The following is a 17368-nucleotide window of genomic DNA, read 5'->3' as shown; positions in this document are numbered from 1 at the left end:
CTGGACCTTTATTCACTGGTGTTTAGAAGGATGAGATGGGATCTCATAGAAACGTATAAGATTCTGACGGGACTGGACAGGATAGATACGGGAAGAATGTTCCTGATATTGGGGAAGTCCAGAACCAGGGGACATAGTCTTAGAATAAGGGGTAGGCCATTTAGGACTGAGATGAAGAGAAACCTCTTCACTCAGAGAGTTGTTAACCTGTGGAATTCCCTGCCGCAGAGAGTTGTTGATGCCAGCTCACTGGCTACATTCAAGAGGCAGTTAGATATGGCCCTTACAGGTAAGGGGATCAAGGGGTATGGAGAGAAAGCAGGGAAGGGGTACTGAAGGAATGATCAGCCATGATCTTATTGAATGGCGGTGCAGGCTCGAAGGGCCGAATGGCCTACTCCTGCACCTATTTTCTATGTTTCTATGATGACCGTACCTGACATCGGTCGTTGGGAAAATGCTGGAATCCATTATGAGGGAAGTGGTAACAGGGCGCATTGAAAATCAGAATATGATTCAACAGAGTCAACATGGTTTTATGAAATGAAAATCGCGCTTGACAAATCTGTGAGAGTTTTTTAAGGATTAAACTAGCAGGATAGATGTTTCTACCTGGTTGTAGAGATTCAATAGAGTAAATACAGAGTTACATAAGAACATAAGAAATAGGAGCTGGAGTAAGTTGGCGCTTTGAGCCTGCTCCACCATTCAGTGTCATGGCTGATCTGATCTTGGCCTCAACTCCACTTCCCTGCCCGTTCCCCATAACCCTTGACTCCCTTATCGTTCAAAAATCTGTCTATCTCAGCCTTAAATATATTCAATGACCCAGCCTCCACAGCTCTCTGGGGTAGAGAATTCCAAAGATTCACAACCCTCTGAGTGAAGAAATTCCTCTTGGTCTCTGTTTTAAATGGACGACCCCTTATTCTGAAACTATGCCCCTACGAGGGGAAACATTCTCCCTGCATCTACCCTGTCAAGCCCCCTCAGAATCTTATACCTTTCAATGAGGTATAAGATCACCTCCCATTCTTCTAAACTCCAATGTGTACAGGCCCAACCTGCTCAACCTTTCTTCGTGAGACAACCCCTTCAAACCGGAAATCAACCTCGTCAACCTTTTCTGAACTGCCTCGAATGCCAGTATATCCCTCCTTAAATAAGATCAAAACTGTACGCAGTACTCCAGGTGTGGTTGTATTATGCTCACTGGCAGTGTACAATGTGCACAAGACGTCTGCATACATACAAACAAAACAAGAGATTATGGCCTATTACCATGATCATCATAGGCAGTCCCTCGGAATCGAGGAAGACTTGCTTCCATTCTTAGCATGAGTTCTTAGGCGGCTGTACAGTCCAATATGAGAACCACAGTCTCTGTCACAGGTGGGACAGACAGTGGTTGAAGGGAAGGGTAGGCGGGGAGCCTGGTTTGCCTCACGCTCCTTCCGCTGCCTGCGCTTGGTTTCTGCCTGCTCTCAGTGGCGATACTCGAGGAGCTCAGCGCCCTCCCAGATGCACTTCCTCCACTTAGGGTGGTCTTTGGCCAGGGACTCCAAGGTGTCAGTGGGGTTGTCGCACTTTATCAGAGAGGCTTTGAGGGTGTCGTCGTAACATTTCCTCTGCCCTCCTTTGGCTCGTTTGCCGTGGACGAGTTCCGAGTAGAGCGCTTGCTTTGGGAGTCTTGTGTCTGGTATGTGGACAATGTGGCCTGCCCAGCGGAGCTGATCAAGTGTGGTCAGTGCTTCAATGCTGGGGATGTTGGCCTGGTCGAGGACGCGAATGCCGGTGCGTCTGTCCTCCCAGAGAATTTGTAGGATCTTGCAGAGACATTGCTGGTGGTATTTCTCCAGCGACTTGAGGTGTCTATACTGTACAGCTCCTTTGATCAGCTGACTGCTTCCACGAGGTGCAATTGCTCAGAGAGCGAGAGACAGAATGCACTTGATAAAAGTAAGTCTCCAATTCAAAAGTGCCTTATAATCTATAGGAACTGAAGAGCTCGCTGCATGACACAACACTGGATTTTCACCATAAAGCAAAAGGATCTGTGATCACAGCACGGGTCTGATATTCGGTGGCATTTCCAAATTGCATTAAGTGCAGAATAAAGGACAAATCGTGGTGTGCAAATATTAAAGAGCTGCCCAAGCTTTCCGCTGTGGAATGTTAATTGTACCCAGACAGACTTGCACTCGCGTGCTTTCATAATGAAGTCCCATTTTAATAACACCAGACGACCCTACAAGCTCGGTGTGATTATAAAACAACCGCTTGATGTGATAAACAGTGGCTGTGCTTCTGGAGCTGCATTTTTCGACTTGTGATTGGTTTTGAATTTTCTTTTTCACATTCAGGGTTCCATGAGATCACTAGTTTTCTTTCCGTTGGGTCGGGGTGACCGTAACACGGTATCTTGTCTTAACATTTCTGTATTCTCCCTTTTCCTATATTTCTTAGCTTACTAACATGTTACATCTATGGTGGAAAAGTCGTGGACAGCTATTTAACGCTGTTTCCCTGGGAGTGTGTCTATATTTGCAGGAGGTCTATGGGAGTGTGTCTATATCTACAGGAGGTCTATGGGAGTGTGTCTATATTTACAGGAGGTCTATGGGAGTGTGTCTATATTTACAGGAGGTCTATGGGAGTGTGTCTGTATCTACAGGAGGTCTATGGGAGTGTGTCTATATTTACAGGAGGTCTATGGGAGTGTGTCTATATTTACAGGAGGTCTATGGGAGTGTGTCTATATTTACAGGAGGTCTATGGGAGTGTGTCTATATTTACAGGAGGTCTATGGGAGTGTGTCTATATCTACAGGAGGTCTATGGGAGTGTGTCTATATTTACAGGAGGTCTATGGGAGTGTGTCTATATCTACAGGAGGTCTATGGGAGTGTGTCTATATCTACAGGAGGTCTATGGCATTGTGTCTATATCTACAGGAGGTCTATGGGAGTGTGTCTATATTTACAGGAGGTCTATGGGAGTGTGTCTATATTTACAGGAGGTCTATGGGAGTGTGTCTATATTTACAGGAGGTCTATGGGAGTGTGTCTATATCTACAGGAGGTCTATGGGAGTGTGTCTATATCTACAGGAGGTCTATGGGAGTGTGTCTATATCTACAAGAGGTCTATGGGAGTGTGTCTATATCTACAGGAGGTCTATGGGAGTGTGTCTATATCTACAGGAGGTCTATGGGAGTGTGTCTATATCTACAGGAGGTCTATGGCATTGTGTCTATATCTACAGGAGGTCTATGGGAGTGTGTCTATATTTACAGGAGGTCTATGGGAGTGTGTCTATATTTACAGGAGGTCTATGGGAGTGTGTCTATATTTACAGGAGGTCTATGGGAGTGTGTCTATATTTACAGGAGGTCTATGGGAGTGTGTCTATATTTACAGGAGGTCTATGGGAGTGTGTCTATATTTACAGGAGGTCTATGGGAGTGTGTCTATATTTACAGGAGGTCTATGGGAGTGTGTCTATATCTACAGGAGGTCTATGGGAGTGTGTCTATATTTACAGGAGGTCTATGGGAGTGTGTCTATATTTACAGGAGGTCTATGGGAGTGTGTCTATATTTACAGGAGGTCTATGGGAGTGTGTCTATATTTACAGGAGGTCTATGGGAGTGTGTCTATATCTACAGGAGGTCTATGGGAGTGTGTCTATATCTACAGGAGGTCTATGGGAGTGTGTCTATATCTACAAGAGGTCTATGGGAGTGTGTCTATATCTACAGGAGGTCTATGGGAGTGTGTCTATATCTACAGGAGGTCTATGGGAGTGTGTCTATATTTACAGGAGGTCTATGGGAGTGTGTCTATATTTACAGGAGGTCTATGGGAGTGTGTCTATATTTACAGGAGGTCTATGGGAGTGTGTCTATATTTACAGGAGGTCTATGGGAGTGTGTCTATATTTACAGGAGGTCTATGGGAGTGTGTCTATATTTACAGGAGGTCTATGGGAGTGTGTCTATATCTACAGGAGGTCTATGGGAGTGTGTCTATATCTACAGGAGGACTATGGGAGTGTGTCTATATTTACAGGTGGTCTATGGGAGTGTGTCTATATCTACAGGAAGTCTATGGGAGTGTGTCTATATTTACAGGAGGTCTATGGGAGTGTGTCTATATTTACAGGAGGTCTATGGGAGTGTGTCTATATTTACAGGAGGTCTATGGGAGTGTGTCTATATTTACAGGAGGTCTATGGGAGTGTGTCTATATTTACAGGAGGTCTATGGGAGTGTGTCTATATTTACAGGAGGTCTATGGGAGTGTGTCTATATTTACAGGTCTATGTGAGTATGCCTATATTTACAGGAGGTCTATGGGAGTGTGTCTATATCTACAGGAGGTCTATGGGAGTGTGTCTATATTTACAGGAGGTCTATGGGAGTGTGTCTATATCTACAGTAGGTCCCTGGGAGTGTGTCTATATTTACGGGAATGGGAGAAGAAAGAAAGACTTGCATTTCTATAGCACCTTTTATGATCTCAGGACGTCCCAAAGTGCTTTACAACCAATTAAGTATTTTTGCACTGTAGTCACTGTTGTAATGTGAGAAACGCGGCAGCCAATTTGCACACAGCAAGCTAAAGCACACACCTACATCCAGTAAAACACACCCTGGTGGTGGAAAACAAACACAGTACTGCAGACGACACTGGCCCGTCTGAACAGGCCTCTAACGCGAAATACCCATGACTAATACACCCCTGCTTGAATTCAAAAGTGCACCACTGAAATCTGTCCAACAGACTGTGCATATGCTTATGATCCACGCAGAACGTCCCCACTAAAACCCCTAAGGCTTGGTTGGGACACACGACACCCTTTCACACTATGCGGTGGTCTTAAATATGCGAGGGCTGGGATAAATGCTCACCAATTAACCCCTGCCTTACTCGCTGCTTCTCCTGATGAGGAGTATCTTCTGGTTCTGTACCAATCTGTGGTATTCAAGTCCAGTCTCAAGGTCAGCTTCCCAGTCGAAATAGCGAGGCTCTCTTTGCTCGTAGATGGTGATTCTTCTCTCCATCCCAGGCGGAGTGCTCAGTCCTTGTGCGTTGAACGAAGCGAGTAAGCATAGAAGAGGAGAGAGAGAGAGAGAGAGAGATGGCAGCCAAAAACTGCCTCTCTTATACCTGCAAAATACTTCTGAATTCTTCGCGACAAAAATCAGTCCTTCGCCTGAGGCAGTGCAAGTGAAAGAGTAACTATGTAAAACCTTTTCGGACGGTGTCTTTGTCAACTATTCTGTACCTGGATAAGGCTCCAACAAGTCTGGGTGGTCAAAAAGCTTCCTTTGTGTCTTGAGCACCAACCAATCTTCTTGATCTCTCACTGATTACATGACAAAGGGCTCCTCCCCCCCCCCCCCAATAAGCCATCTTCCTGCCATTTCAGCCATTGATTCCTGCCCACCTGATGTGTATTCCTGTGGGACATGTTTGGACCTGTCCCACGTCATGCTGTCTGCCCTTCTGCAGTAACAGCCAAGTTCCAAAACTTAAAAGTGCAAAAGTATAAGTCCAAAAGTTTATGCTTTTGCTGTCGATGTTTTGGCCGAATTCTTACAGAATGCACAGCATACTCGAATATGCCCTATCCATTTGAGAGTGGCGGCGTGGCTGCTCATCTCCACAGCTCTTTTACTGAAGAGAGTGACCCGGCATTGCATCTTTCCTCTACCGATATCCAGCATACGACGGCAGGGGAGTTCTCATCTAGCACCAATCGGGACGGCATTAGTAACCTTTGCAGAGGGACATAAGGGTGATTGAGGTGGGGAATTGATGCTGACACAGCTCTAAAGTTCTAGTTCACAGCACTGATTTACAGAGAGCAGAAGAGACCACCACATTTTCAACTTTTACCTTTGATTAATTTCTAAGCAGTATCTATATTCATGTTGTGTATGCAAGATAGCACCTGACTACTATCTGAATTTATGTTGCTGCAATGTTTATATTTATGCAATGTTCCCTCTAATTTTTTTTGTGCGAAGTCCCCTTTAAATTTTCCGCCTGGCCGGCCACTATGCAGCAACGCATGCGCAGTATCTCATCCAGCGGCAGGAGCTGGGGAACGGCCTGCGTGGGACTGCGCAATTGTTGCGCGACCGTGCAGCCATGCGCCTTAGGGGGAAACATTGGTGGGTGGCCCTCAACAGCTCACCAAAACTTGTTAAGTGCCCCTCCAGCACTTACTTCATTCAAATTAATAATTCGCAAAAGCGATTCTCCCCGGCCCGATCTTAAAGGGATTCATTCCTTGATTCTGGGCCCCAATGGCGGACGGCTGTACCCAGAATGCACGGTGTGCTTGAATATGCCCTATCCATTTTAGAGTGGCGTCATGCACGAGCCTGTATCGCAGTTGCGCGAATCACCTCGAACATTTGAGAGACACTCCAGTTTGGGCTGCTGCATCACATCGGCCAACCAGTTGCTGGAGTTCATATTTACCTTGGCAACAGAAATCCATACACAGTAAAGCTCAGCTTCTCCGTTTATTTAGACTACATCATTAATTGTGAGCAGCAATTTGTGTTCATCTTTTCCAAGCCATCAATCATGTGGTATGAGAAGGGCTGAGTGTGTGGTGCACAATATCACAGACAAGAAATACATCTCCACAGCACTCCTCATCACAGCACTGCACTGCAGTCTGCCTGCACAAAGGGAGTTATTTTTTGGAGCATATCTTTTGGTAATGAAAATAACCCAAAATGTGCTTTTATAATAGACATTGTGGGGGAACAAATAAACTATGTTTTCCATTTGTAATGTTGCTGTCAAAACAGAAGGAATGTCCAAATCAGGAATGTTATGAATACTAAGATAGAAAACTCTTTTCCGATGTGCAGAGACAGACAGGGGTAGAGATTAGGGCTTGGCCTGTTGCCAGGCCTGAAATTGGGCCTCGAGCCTCATCCAAACCTCCCGGGCGAGCTCCCACCACCTGCCTTACTCTTCACTGCGATTGAATGTTGGGCCTCGTGTCTCTCTGGCAGCCTTTTATATAGAGCCTTTCACATCCCAAATTACAGCCAATGAAGTACTTTTGGAGTGTAGTCACTGTTGTAATGTGGGAAATGCGACAGTCAATTTGCTCACAGCAAGCTCCCACAAACAGCAATGTGATATTGACCCAGATAATCTGTTTTTCTTATGCTGATTGAGGGATAAATATTGGCTAGGACACCGGGGATAACTCCCCTGCTCTTCTTCAAAACAATGCCATGGGATCTTTTACGTCCAACTGAGAGGGCAGACGGGGCCTCGGTTTAACAACTCATCCAAAAGACGTCACCTCCGACAGTGCGGCGCTCCCTCAACACTGCACTGGGAGTGTCAGTCTAGATTTTTGTGCTCAAGTGGGATTTGAGCCTACAACCTTCTAACTCCAAGGCAAATGTGATACCCACTGAGCCGCAGCTGACACTAGCTGGGAGGCAGGAGCTGCACTTTACTACATTCTGTTGTCAAGTGGGAGCCGAGATGAAGCAGACAGATTGCGTGTGACCTTTGCAAGAAGGTGGATGGCCAAAATGCTTGCCAACTTCCCTCGAAGTCTTTACCTAAAAAATCGTAGTAATTGCAACAGAGAAAGAAGCCAACCAACCCATTGCATCTAAGCCCACGCTAGCTTTGCTTTGGAGCTGTCTCCTCATCGCTCTGACCTATCCCCAATCTTTATTTTTATTCGGGATGTGAACGTCGCTGGCAATGTCAACATTAATTGCACATCCCTAATTGCCCTCGAGAAGGTGGTGGTGAGCCGCCTTCTTGAACAGCTGCAGTCCGTGTGGTGAAGGTACTCCCACAGTGCTGTTAGGGAGGGAGTTCCAGGATTTTGACCCAGACACGGTGAAGGAACAACCGATATATTTCCAAGTCAGGATGGTGCGTGGCTCGGAGGAGAACATGGAGGTGGTGGTGTTCCCATGCACCTGCTGCCCTTGTCCTTCTAGGTGGTAGAGGTCGCGGGTTTGGGAGGTGCTGTCGAAGAAGCCTTGGCGAGTTGCTGCAGTGCATCTTGTAGATGGTACACAGTGCAGCCACGGTGCGCCGGTGGTGGAGGGAGTGAATGCTGAAGGTGGTGGATGGGTGCCAATCAAGCGGGTTGCTTTGTCCTGGATGGTGTCGATCTTCATGAGTGTTGTTGGAGCTGCACTTATCCAGGCAAGTGGAGAGTGTTCCATCACATTCTTGATTAATGCCCCTTGAATAAGCTTCATTTCCAAGACTCACTCAATTCCTTTTTAAATGATGTAATTCTCTTTGCCTTTCTAGCCATTCATGGTAAAGTATTCTGTGTTCTAATAATCAGCTGTGTGAATCCATAACAAATTGCAAAGTGCTGCAGCACAGGGAGACCTGGGGGTTCTTGTGCGTGAAACACAAAAAGTTAGCATGCAGGTACAGCAAGTAATCAGGAAGGCAAATGGAATGTTGGCCTTTATTGTAAGGGGGACAGAGTATAAAAGCAGAGAAATCCTGCTACAACTGTACAGGATATTGTTGAGGCCATACCTGGAGTGCTGCATGCAGTTTTGGTCTCCATATTTAAGGAAGGATATTCATTTAAGGAAGCATTGGAGGTTGTTCAGAGAATGTTCACTAAGTTGATTCCGGAGATGAGGGGGTTGACTTATGAGGATAGGTTGAGTAGGTTGGGCCTATACACATTGGAGTTCAGAAGAATGAGAGCTGATCTTATTGAAACATAAGGGGGCTCGACAAGGTGGATGCAGAGAGGATATTTCCACTCATAGGGGAAACAAAAACCAGGGGACATAGTCTTAGAATAAGGGGCCGCCTATTTAAATGAGGAGAAATTTCTTCTCTCAGAGGGTTGTAAATCTGTGGAATTCTCTGCTCCAGAGAGCTGTGGAGGCTGGGTCATTGAATGTATTTAAGGCGGAGATAGATTTTTTGAGCGATAGGGAGTAAAAGGTACGGGCGGGGAAGTGGAACTGAATCCATGATCAGATAATGGCAGAGCAGGCTCGAGGGGCCAAATGGCCTACTCCTGCTCCTATTTCGTATGTATATTACACTTATGCTCTGATAACTGTGTTCTTCCATTGATAATCCTCTGTCCTTGCCCCAGTTGGTGATGATGACTACATTTGGCAAAGTTTATAAATTCAGCTGTGAATGCTTGTGGAACTGATGATGGTTATTTTTCTAATATCAGGAGTCCGTTTATTGGTTCCAGTGGGATCAATTCCAGAGGGAAATTCATGGGAAATGTACATTGCTGTCAATCAAGGTGAAACCAGGTAAGAGGCGACATATGAAATGAGCGTGACTTTTGCATTCTGCGGGCCAGTGTTTATGGGAATGGGGAAAGGTGCAGTCTGCATGATTGGGGTTCCGTGTAGTCAGGGGTTTGGGGGAAATTAGGCGGCCGATTGAAGTAGAGAATTGGAATTATTTAAAACGGGGAAGAAAGAAAGACTTACATTTAGAAAGCGCCTTTCACGACCTCAGGACGTCCCAAAACACTTTACAGCCAGTGAAGTAGTTTTGAAGTAAAATGCTGATAACATTCAGTGGGTCAGGCAGTATCTGTGGAGAGAGAAACAGAGTTAACGTTTCAGATCGGTGACCTTTCCTCAGAACTGCTTTTATTTCAGATTTCCAGCATCTGCGGTGTTTCACTTAAGTACTTTTGAAGTCTTGTCACTGTTGTAATGTGGGAAATGCAGCAGCCAATTGGCAAATAGCAATTACCACATAATGTGGTTTTGGTGATGTTGATTGAGAGATAAATATTGGCCCAGTATATCGGGAGAACTCCCCTGCTCTTCCTCGAAATAGCATCATGGGACCTTTTGCGTCCACCCGAGAGAGCAGACGGGGCCTCGGGTTTAACATCTGATCCAAAAGACAGCACCTCCGACAGTGCAGCACTCCCTCGGGCATGTTAATCTGGATTTATGTGCTCAAGTCTCTGGAGTGGGACTTGAACCTACAACCTTCTGGCTTCGAGGCGAGGGTGCTGCCCACTGAGTCACTCCTGTCGCAGGAGTTGGTTTAATGGTTGGGTAATCCACCTGACAGATAACAATCTGGGAAATACAATAACATGCCTGAGTGCTCTGGGCTGTGTTTAAATGCAAGATTGGGTTTGTGGGCGGTCTATGTGAAAAAGTATAAAATTATGTTGTTTGCCTGGAATATTTTTAATAGGAAATAATTAACGCTCTGGAATCTAATTGCATGGTTTTTCAAAAATTAAAACATAGTCATCATATATTCATGCTTCATTTCATTAGCACTGTGCCATTGAAAGTTCCAACTGATATATCAGAACTATTAAGGGTATTTATTATAAATAATTAGCTTCACATCAGCTAATTATAGTTTGTTATAATAACACATGAGTGCACTTCTAAATGTGTTGAGATTGGGTGGATCGCTCCTGGAGATTCACCTAGTTCTTAACAGAACATTTGTGATTTTTGCATTCTACCAGCCAATCATGTATGTACATTCTGTTTGTAGCCACCAGATGGCGCCATTGTTGGAGGCCAGTGAGCAGCATGCACATGGTGCTGCTCAGGTAAAAAAGGCCAGCCATTTTGAGCGTCAGGCACTTTGGGCCTAAATAAAGCAGAGCCAAGGTTGTACCTTGCTTAGTTCAACAGTACTCAGTTTGAACCTTTATTGCATACATAACACAACCTATGCTACATAATTGGCAAGAATTGCATCTTTGCGTGCTTTAACCTGAGTTGCTTCACATCGAAAGAAAGACTTGCATTTGCATAGCGGCTTTGACGGCCTAGTGACATCCCAAAGCTCGTTACAGCTTTCGACGTGTAGTCGCTGTTGTAAGATGGGAATCGTGGCAGCCAACGTGCGCACAGCAAGCTCCCACAAACAGCCCAGTGTCCAGTGGGAGGCAGTTCAGAGAAGGTTCGCTAGGTTGATTCCAGGGGTGAGGGGGTTGACTTATGAGGATAGGTTGAGTAGGTTGGGCCTCTACTCATTGGAGTTCAGAAGAATGAGAGGTGATCTTATTGAAACTTATAAGATAATGAGGGGGCTCGACAAGGTGGATGCAGAGAGGATATTTCCACTCATAGGGGAAACTAAAACTAGGGGACATAGTCTCAGAATAAGGGGCCGCCCATTTAAAACTGAGATGAGGAGAAATTTCTTCTCTCAGAGGGTTGTAAATCTGTGGAATCTCTGCCCCAGAGAGCTGTGGAGGCTGGGTCATTGAATATATTTAAGGTGGAGATAGACAGATTTTTGAGCGATAAGGGAGTAAAGAGTTATGGGGAGCGGGCAGGAAAGTGGAGCTGAGTCCATGATCAGATCAGCCATGATCTTATTGAATGGCGGAGCAGGCTCAAGGGGCCAAATGGCCTACTCCTACTCTTATGTTCTTATAATCTGGTTTTAGTGATGATGGTTGAGGGATAAATATTGGCCAAGGACACCAGAAGATAACTCTCCCTGCTCTTCTTTGAAATATTGCCGCGGGATCTTTAACGTTCGCCTGAGAGAGCAGACGGGGCCTCGGTTTAACGTCTCTTCAGAAAGACATCAAGCAGGGTCACGATACCCGACACATGTGCGTGTTTCCCAATAGGGCAAACGGTGTGTTTTCATATAGCTCCAGGTTTTACCACTGCTGGATGCACCTGTACTGATGTTTGCAAAGCTGCTCACAGCCAAATGTGTACCAATCCTATTCGCCTTCCCAGACGCGCAGCATCCCGAAAACAACTTGATAAACATTGCAGCCTTGATTTCCAACTCTTGCACCTCCATCATGGCAAGCTTTCAAGTTACAAATTGCACTAACCTTGGCACAGCAGCAGGAACGAATTTCAACTTGCAAACTTTAATCATGGTGACATTTCCTGTGCCCGAGTCTGAATAAACCTTTGGCATTGAATTTTAATAAAGACATCAGCCTGATTAATACAAAATTGAACTGGTGATACAGGAATCTACTTAACAAGGGGGCAAAAAACACATGCATGAGGTAGTAGATTAAGCTGAATGCATAAAACATGTGTACAAATGACAAAGAGATTAAATTAACTATACTGGAGTCTCAATTAGTTGGGTATATGAAGCAGCAGAAAATAGTGAGTTTGAGTCCCGGAGCTGGCTGTCGCACAGATTTGCTTAAGTGAGTTTCTTCATTTAATAACCGGCGTGTTGATATTCCTCATGGAGCAATGAGGTCATTCATCTTTGAGGAAAGGGTCAGTTTTGAAAGGCACCTTTTGAGAGCTAATATTGCGCTGGATTGTGATGATTCCGGGGCGGTAATGGGGGCGGGCCGGTAACGTTTGCGCCCGGGAACAGTTTGCGCCTCAGTGAGCAAAATTGGGCAGCTGGGCCCTGGGTGTGGGACGCAGCGCTAAGGGAGGCATTACGTACCTCTCTTGGGGCTTTAGCATGGGAAGCTCCTGAGCTAAAGAGCCGGGCTGGGAACGCTCCACGAGAGGACTGGGGGAACCCCACCCCCCCAACAAAAACATTCCCAAAACATTACCCACGCCACCACAACTTAAATTGCAAAAAAATAAAAAATGTAAAAGCAATTACACTTACCTCAGGACAGCATTACTCACCTCTCCGCTGGCGGTTATGGTTGGACCGTCCGATTTCCCAGGCGCTTGCTGCGGGGTGGACGGGATCAAAAAGCAATCAGAGGCGTTGCACACCGGGCACAGTTCTTCCGCGCGGTGCTGCTCGCGCCCACGCTAAACCGGACCCCGAAAACCCCCGTGGGGCACCGGAGACTGACCGCACGCCCAGAACCCCTCTCCGCCGCCATTGCCGCTGCTTCGGGGCAAAAAAAACGGAGCGCAGAGAACAGAAAATTACTCCCCATTGACAACACCCAGAGAGCCCTTGTTTTTCTGCCCTGCCACGGGAATCGAGCAACACCCACGGAGAAGTGATTAATTGCGAAACAACATTTTCTCTGAATTTTTTATTTCTTTCAAAGCTACGTTGATATGTCATTTTCCACCCAAATTACAATTCGTAAAATATCAAATTATTCTGACACCACTGCAGTGACAGGCACAGCACGACAATAATTAAAAGCCTGTAGACCTGTCAGTGAAATAATCCGAGGAGAGTAATTCCAAACACATAGAAAGCGGGAATAAGGAGCAGAAGTGAACTCTGAGCCCCGCGGTCCATGCCACAGAAAGATCTTCGTCTCTTCAAGGCTCCTGTAGGCTTCCTCGCAAGATAAAGGCAATTCATTAAGATTTATTAAATAAAAGCTCCCTTGATCATCAATAGCTTTTGCTTTTCTGTCAACAACTTAAAAATAGAATTATTCTCCATTGAACGCTCCCAATGCCAAACGAGGTTCTTCACTCAAGTATGGTGGCAGAGGTTTGGAAACATCATCCCCAATTGAGCGTGTTGTTCGATAATTGAGCTTGAGAAGGTATCCCACACCTTTCTGTATGGCTTTGCTTTGCTTCTCCTGGTTCCTCTCTTCATTGCAGAACCTCCTAGAATCATAGAATCATAGAAATTTACAGTACAGCCCATCGTGTCCGCGCCGGCCGACCAAGAGCTATCCAGCCTAATCCCACTTTACAGCTCTCGGTCCATAGCCCTGTAGGTTACGGCACTTCAGGTGCACATCCAAGTACTTTTTAAATGTGGTGAGGGTTCCTGCCTCTACCACCCTTTCAGGCAGTGAGTTCCAGACCCCCACCACCCTCTGGATGAAGAAATTTCCCCTCATATCTCCTCTAAACCTCCGATCATTTACTTTAAATCTGTGCCTCCTGGTTGTTGAACCCTCCTCCAAGGGAAATAGGTCCTTCCCATCTACTTTTTCCAGCCCTCTCATAATTTTATACACCTCAATCAGGTCTCCCCTCCGCCTCCTCTGTTCCAAGGAAAACAGACCCAGCGTCTCCAAACTTTCCTCATAGCCAAAATTCTCCAGTCCAGGCAACATTCTTGTAAATCTCCTCTGCATCCCTTTCCAGTGCGATCACACCTTTCCTGTAATGTGGTGACCAGACCTGCACGCAGTACTCCAGTGGTGGCATTCATTCAATATGTGAGGAGGCACAATGCAAGTTTCCAGTGTTTGGTGCAGCATACAGACACGCTTCATCTCTCGTCCAGTTGGCCGCCACTCTAGGACGCTTGCGTTTGAGTCTTTCTTCGAAACGATTTGATGGTTTTGTTTTCTGAACAATGAAAGGCAAGTAATAATCACACCAGGTGGATGGAGTACTTTCCCAATTTAGGCGCCCATTGCCAGCCTTGAGCCCTCCGACCTGCCGAGTGAGCCTCCCTCCATTTTGTCCCAATGATGTCCCTGAGTTTCCCACATTGCAACAGTGACTACACTCCAAAAGTAACTCATTGCCTGTAAAGCGCTTTGAGACATCTGGCGGCCGTGAAAGGCGCTATATAGATGCAAGTCTTTCTCTCTTTTCTTCTGAGGGTGATTCCTAGAAGGACACTCCTTTAACGTAAATTACATAGTATTTAAGCACAGGAACAGGCTATTTGTCCCAAATGCTCCATGCCGGTGTTTTTATGCTCCACACGAGCCTCCTGCCATCCCTCTTCATCTCATCCCATCAACATATCCTTCTATTGCTTTGCCCCTCGTGTTTATCTAGCCTCCCCTTAAATGCATCGATACTATTCGCCTCAACCACTCCCTGTGGTAGCGAGTTCCACATTCTCACCACTCTCTGGTTAAAGAAGTTTCTCCTGAATTCCCCATGTATTTATTGGTGACTATCTTATATTTACAACCTCTGTTTTGGTCTCCGCTACACGTGGAAACATCTTCTCTACATCTACCCTATCGAACCCTTACAATCTCTTAAAGACCTCGATCAGGTCAGCCCTCAGCCTTCTCTGTTCAAGAGAAAAGGAGACCCAGCCATTTCAGCCTTTCCTGATCAGTATATCCCCCTCAGTCTGATTGTGGGTTAGAGAGAGGTTAGCACTACAAGGAGATTTATCGCTCAATCAACATCACAAAAACAGATGATCTAGTCACTACATGAAACATAGAAACATAGAAAATAGGTGCAGGAGCAGGCCATTTGGCCCTTCGAGCCTGCACCACCATTCAATATGATCATGGCTGATCATTCAACCTCAGTACCCCACCCCAGCCTTTTCTCCATACCCCACTGATCCCTTTAGCCATAAGGGCCACATCTAACTCCCTTTTGAATATGTCCAACGAACTGGACTCAACTTTCTGCGGCAGAGAATTCCACAGGTTTACAACTCTCTGGGTGAAAAAGTTTCTCCTCATCTCGGTCCTATATGGTGAACCCCTTATCCTTAGACTGAGGGTTGACGGTGGATAGGTAATGGCAAACATTTAAAGGTCACATGGATGAACTTCAGCAATTGTACATCCCTGTCTGGAGTAAAAATAAAACGGGGAAGGTGGCTCAACCGTGGCTAACAAGGGATATTAAGGCTAGTGTTAAATCCAAGGAAGAGGCATATAAATTGGCCAGAAAAAGCAGCAAACCTGAGGACTAGGAGAAATTTAGAATTCAGCAGAGGAGGGCAAAGGTTTAAGTAAGAGGGGGAAAAGAGTACGAGAAGAAGTTGCCGGGAACATAAAAACTAACTGCAAAAGCTTCTATAGATATGTGAAGAAAAAAAGATTAGTGAAGCCAAACATAGGTCCCTTGCAGTCAGATTCAGATGAATTCATAATGAGGAACAAAGAAATGGCAGACCAATTGAACAAATAATTTGGTTCTGTCTTCACGAGGGAAGACACAAATAACCTTCCGAAAGTACTGGGGGTCCGAGGGTCTAGTGAGAAGGAGGAACTGAAGGATATCCTTATTAGGCAGGAAATTGTGTTGGGGAAATTGATGGGATTGAAGGCCGATAAATCCCCGGGGTCTGATAGTCTGCATCCCAGAGTACTTAAGGAAGTGGCCCTAGAAATAGTGGATGAATTGGTGATCATTTTCCAACAGTCTGTCGACTCGGGATCAGTTCCTATGGACTGGAGGGTGGCTAATGTAACACCACTTTTTAAAAAGGGAGGGAGAGAAAAAGCAGGTAATTATAGACCGGTTAGCCTGACATCAGTGGTGGAGAAAATGTTGGAATCAATTATTAAGGATGAAATAGCAGCACATTTGGAAAGCAGTGACAGGATCGGTCCAAACATGGATTTATGAAGGGGAAATCATGCTTGACAAATCTTCTGGAATTTTTTGAGGATGTAACTCGTAGAGTGGACAAGGGAGAACCAGTGGATGTGGTATATTTGGACTTTCAAAAGGCCTTTGACAAGGTCCCACATAAGAAATTGGTGTGCAAAATCAAAGCACATGGTATTGGGGGTAATGTACTGGCGTGGATAGAGAATTGGTTGGCAGACAGGAAGCAGAGAGTCGGGATAAATGGGTACTTTTCGGAATGGGAGGCAGTGACCAGTGGGGTGCCGCAGGGCTCAGTGCTGGGACCCCAGCTCTTTACAATATACATTAATGATTTGGATGAAGGAATTGAGTGTAATATCTCCAAGTTTGCAGATGACACTAAACTGGGTGGCGGTGTGAGCTGTGAGGGGGACGCTACGAGGCTGCAGGCTGACTTGGACAGGTTAGGTGAGAGGGCAAATGCATGGCAGATGCAGTATAATGTAGATAAATGTGAGGGCAAAAACGCGAAGACAGAATATTATCTGAATGGTGGCAGATTAGGAAAAGGGGAGCTGCAACGAGACCTCGGTGTCATGGTACATCAGTCATTGAAAGTTGGCATACAGGTTCAGCAGGCGGTAAAGAAGGTAAATGGTATGTTGGCCTTCATAGCTAGGGGATATGAGTATAGGAGCAGAGAGAAACATAGAAACATAGAAAATAGGTGCAGGAGCAGGCCATTCAGCCCTTCTAGCCTGCACCGCCATTCAACGAGTTCATGGCTGAACATGAAACTTCAGTACCCACTTCCTGCTTTCACGCCATACCCCTTGATCCCCCGAGTAGTAAGGACTTCATCTAACTCCCTTTTGAATATATTTAGTGAATTGGCCTCAACTACTTCCTGTGGTAGAGAATTCCACAGGTTCACCACTCTCTGGGTGAAGAAGTTTCTCCTTATCTCGGTCCTAAATGGCTTACCCCTTATCCTTAGACTGTGACCCCTGGTTCTGGACTTCCCCAACATTGGGAACATTCTTCCTGCATCCAACCTGTCCAAACCCGTCAGAATTTTAAACGTTTCTATGAGGTCCCCTCTCACTCTTCTGAACTCCAGTGAATACAAGCCCAGTTGATTCAGTCTTTCTTGATAGGTCAGTCCCACCATCCCGGGAAT

General features: G+C 45.7%; 1 protein-coding gene across 8 annotated transcripts in view; it reads left to right on the top strand.

Annotated features, from left to right (window-relative positions):
• The window catches only part of LOC139235022 (netrin receptor UNC5D-like), a 664622-nt gene that overhangs the window by 572897 nt on the left and 74357 nt on the right, over positions 1-17368 (top strand). For all 8 annotated transcript variants that reach the window (XM_070866105.1, XM_070866104.1, XM_070866107.1 and 5 more), the window contains one exon: positions 9231-9315. In XM_070866105.1, coding sequence (XP_070722206.1) covers positions 9231-9315 — 85 coding nt within the window. The remainder of the gene's footprint in view (positions 1-9230; positions 9316-17368) is intronic.

This window comes from Pristiophorus japonicus, chromosome 22 (genome assembly GCF_044704955.1).
Source record: "Pristiophorus japonicus isolate sPriJap1 chromosome 22, sPriJap1.hap1, whole genome shotgun sequence".
In the NCBI taxonomy this organism is placed as follows: domain Eukaryota; kingdom Metazoa; phylum Chordata; class Chondrichthyes; family Pristiophoridae; genus Pristiophorus; species Pristiophorus japonicus.
This window is presented reverse-complemented; position numbering and strand designations above follow the sequence as displayed.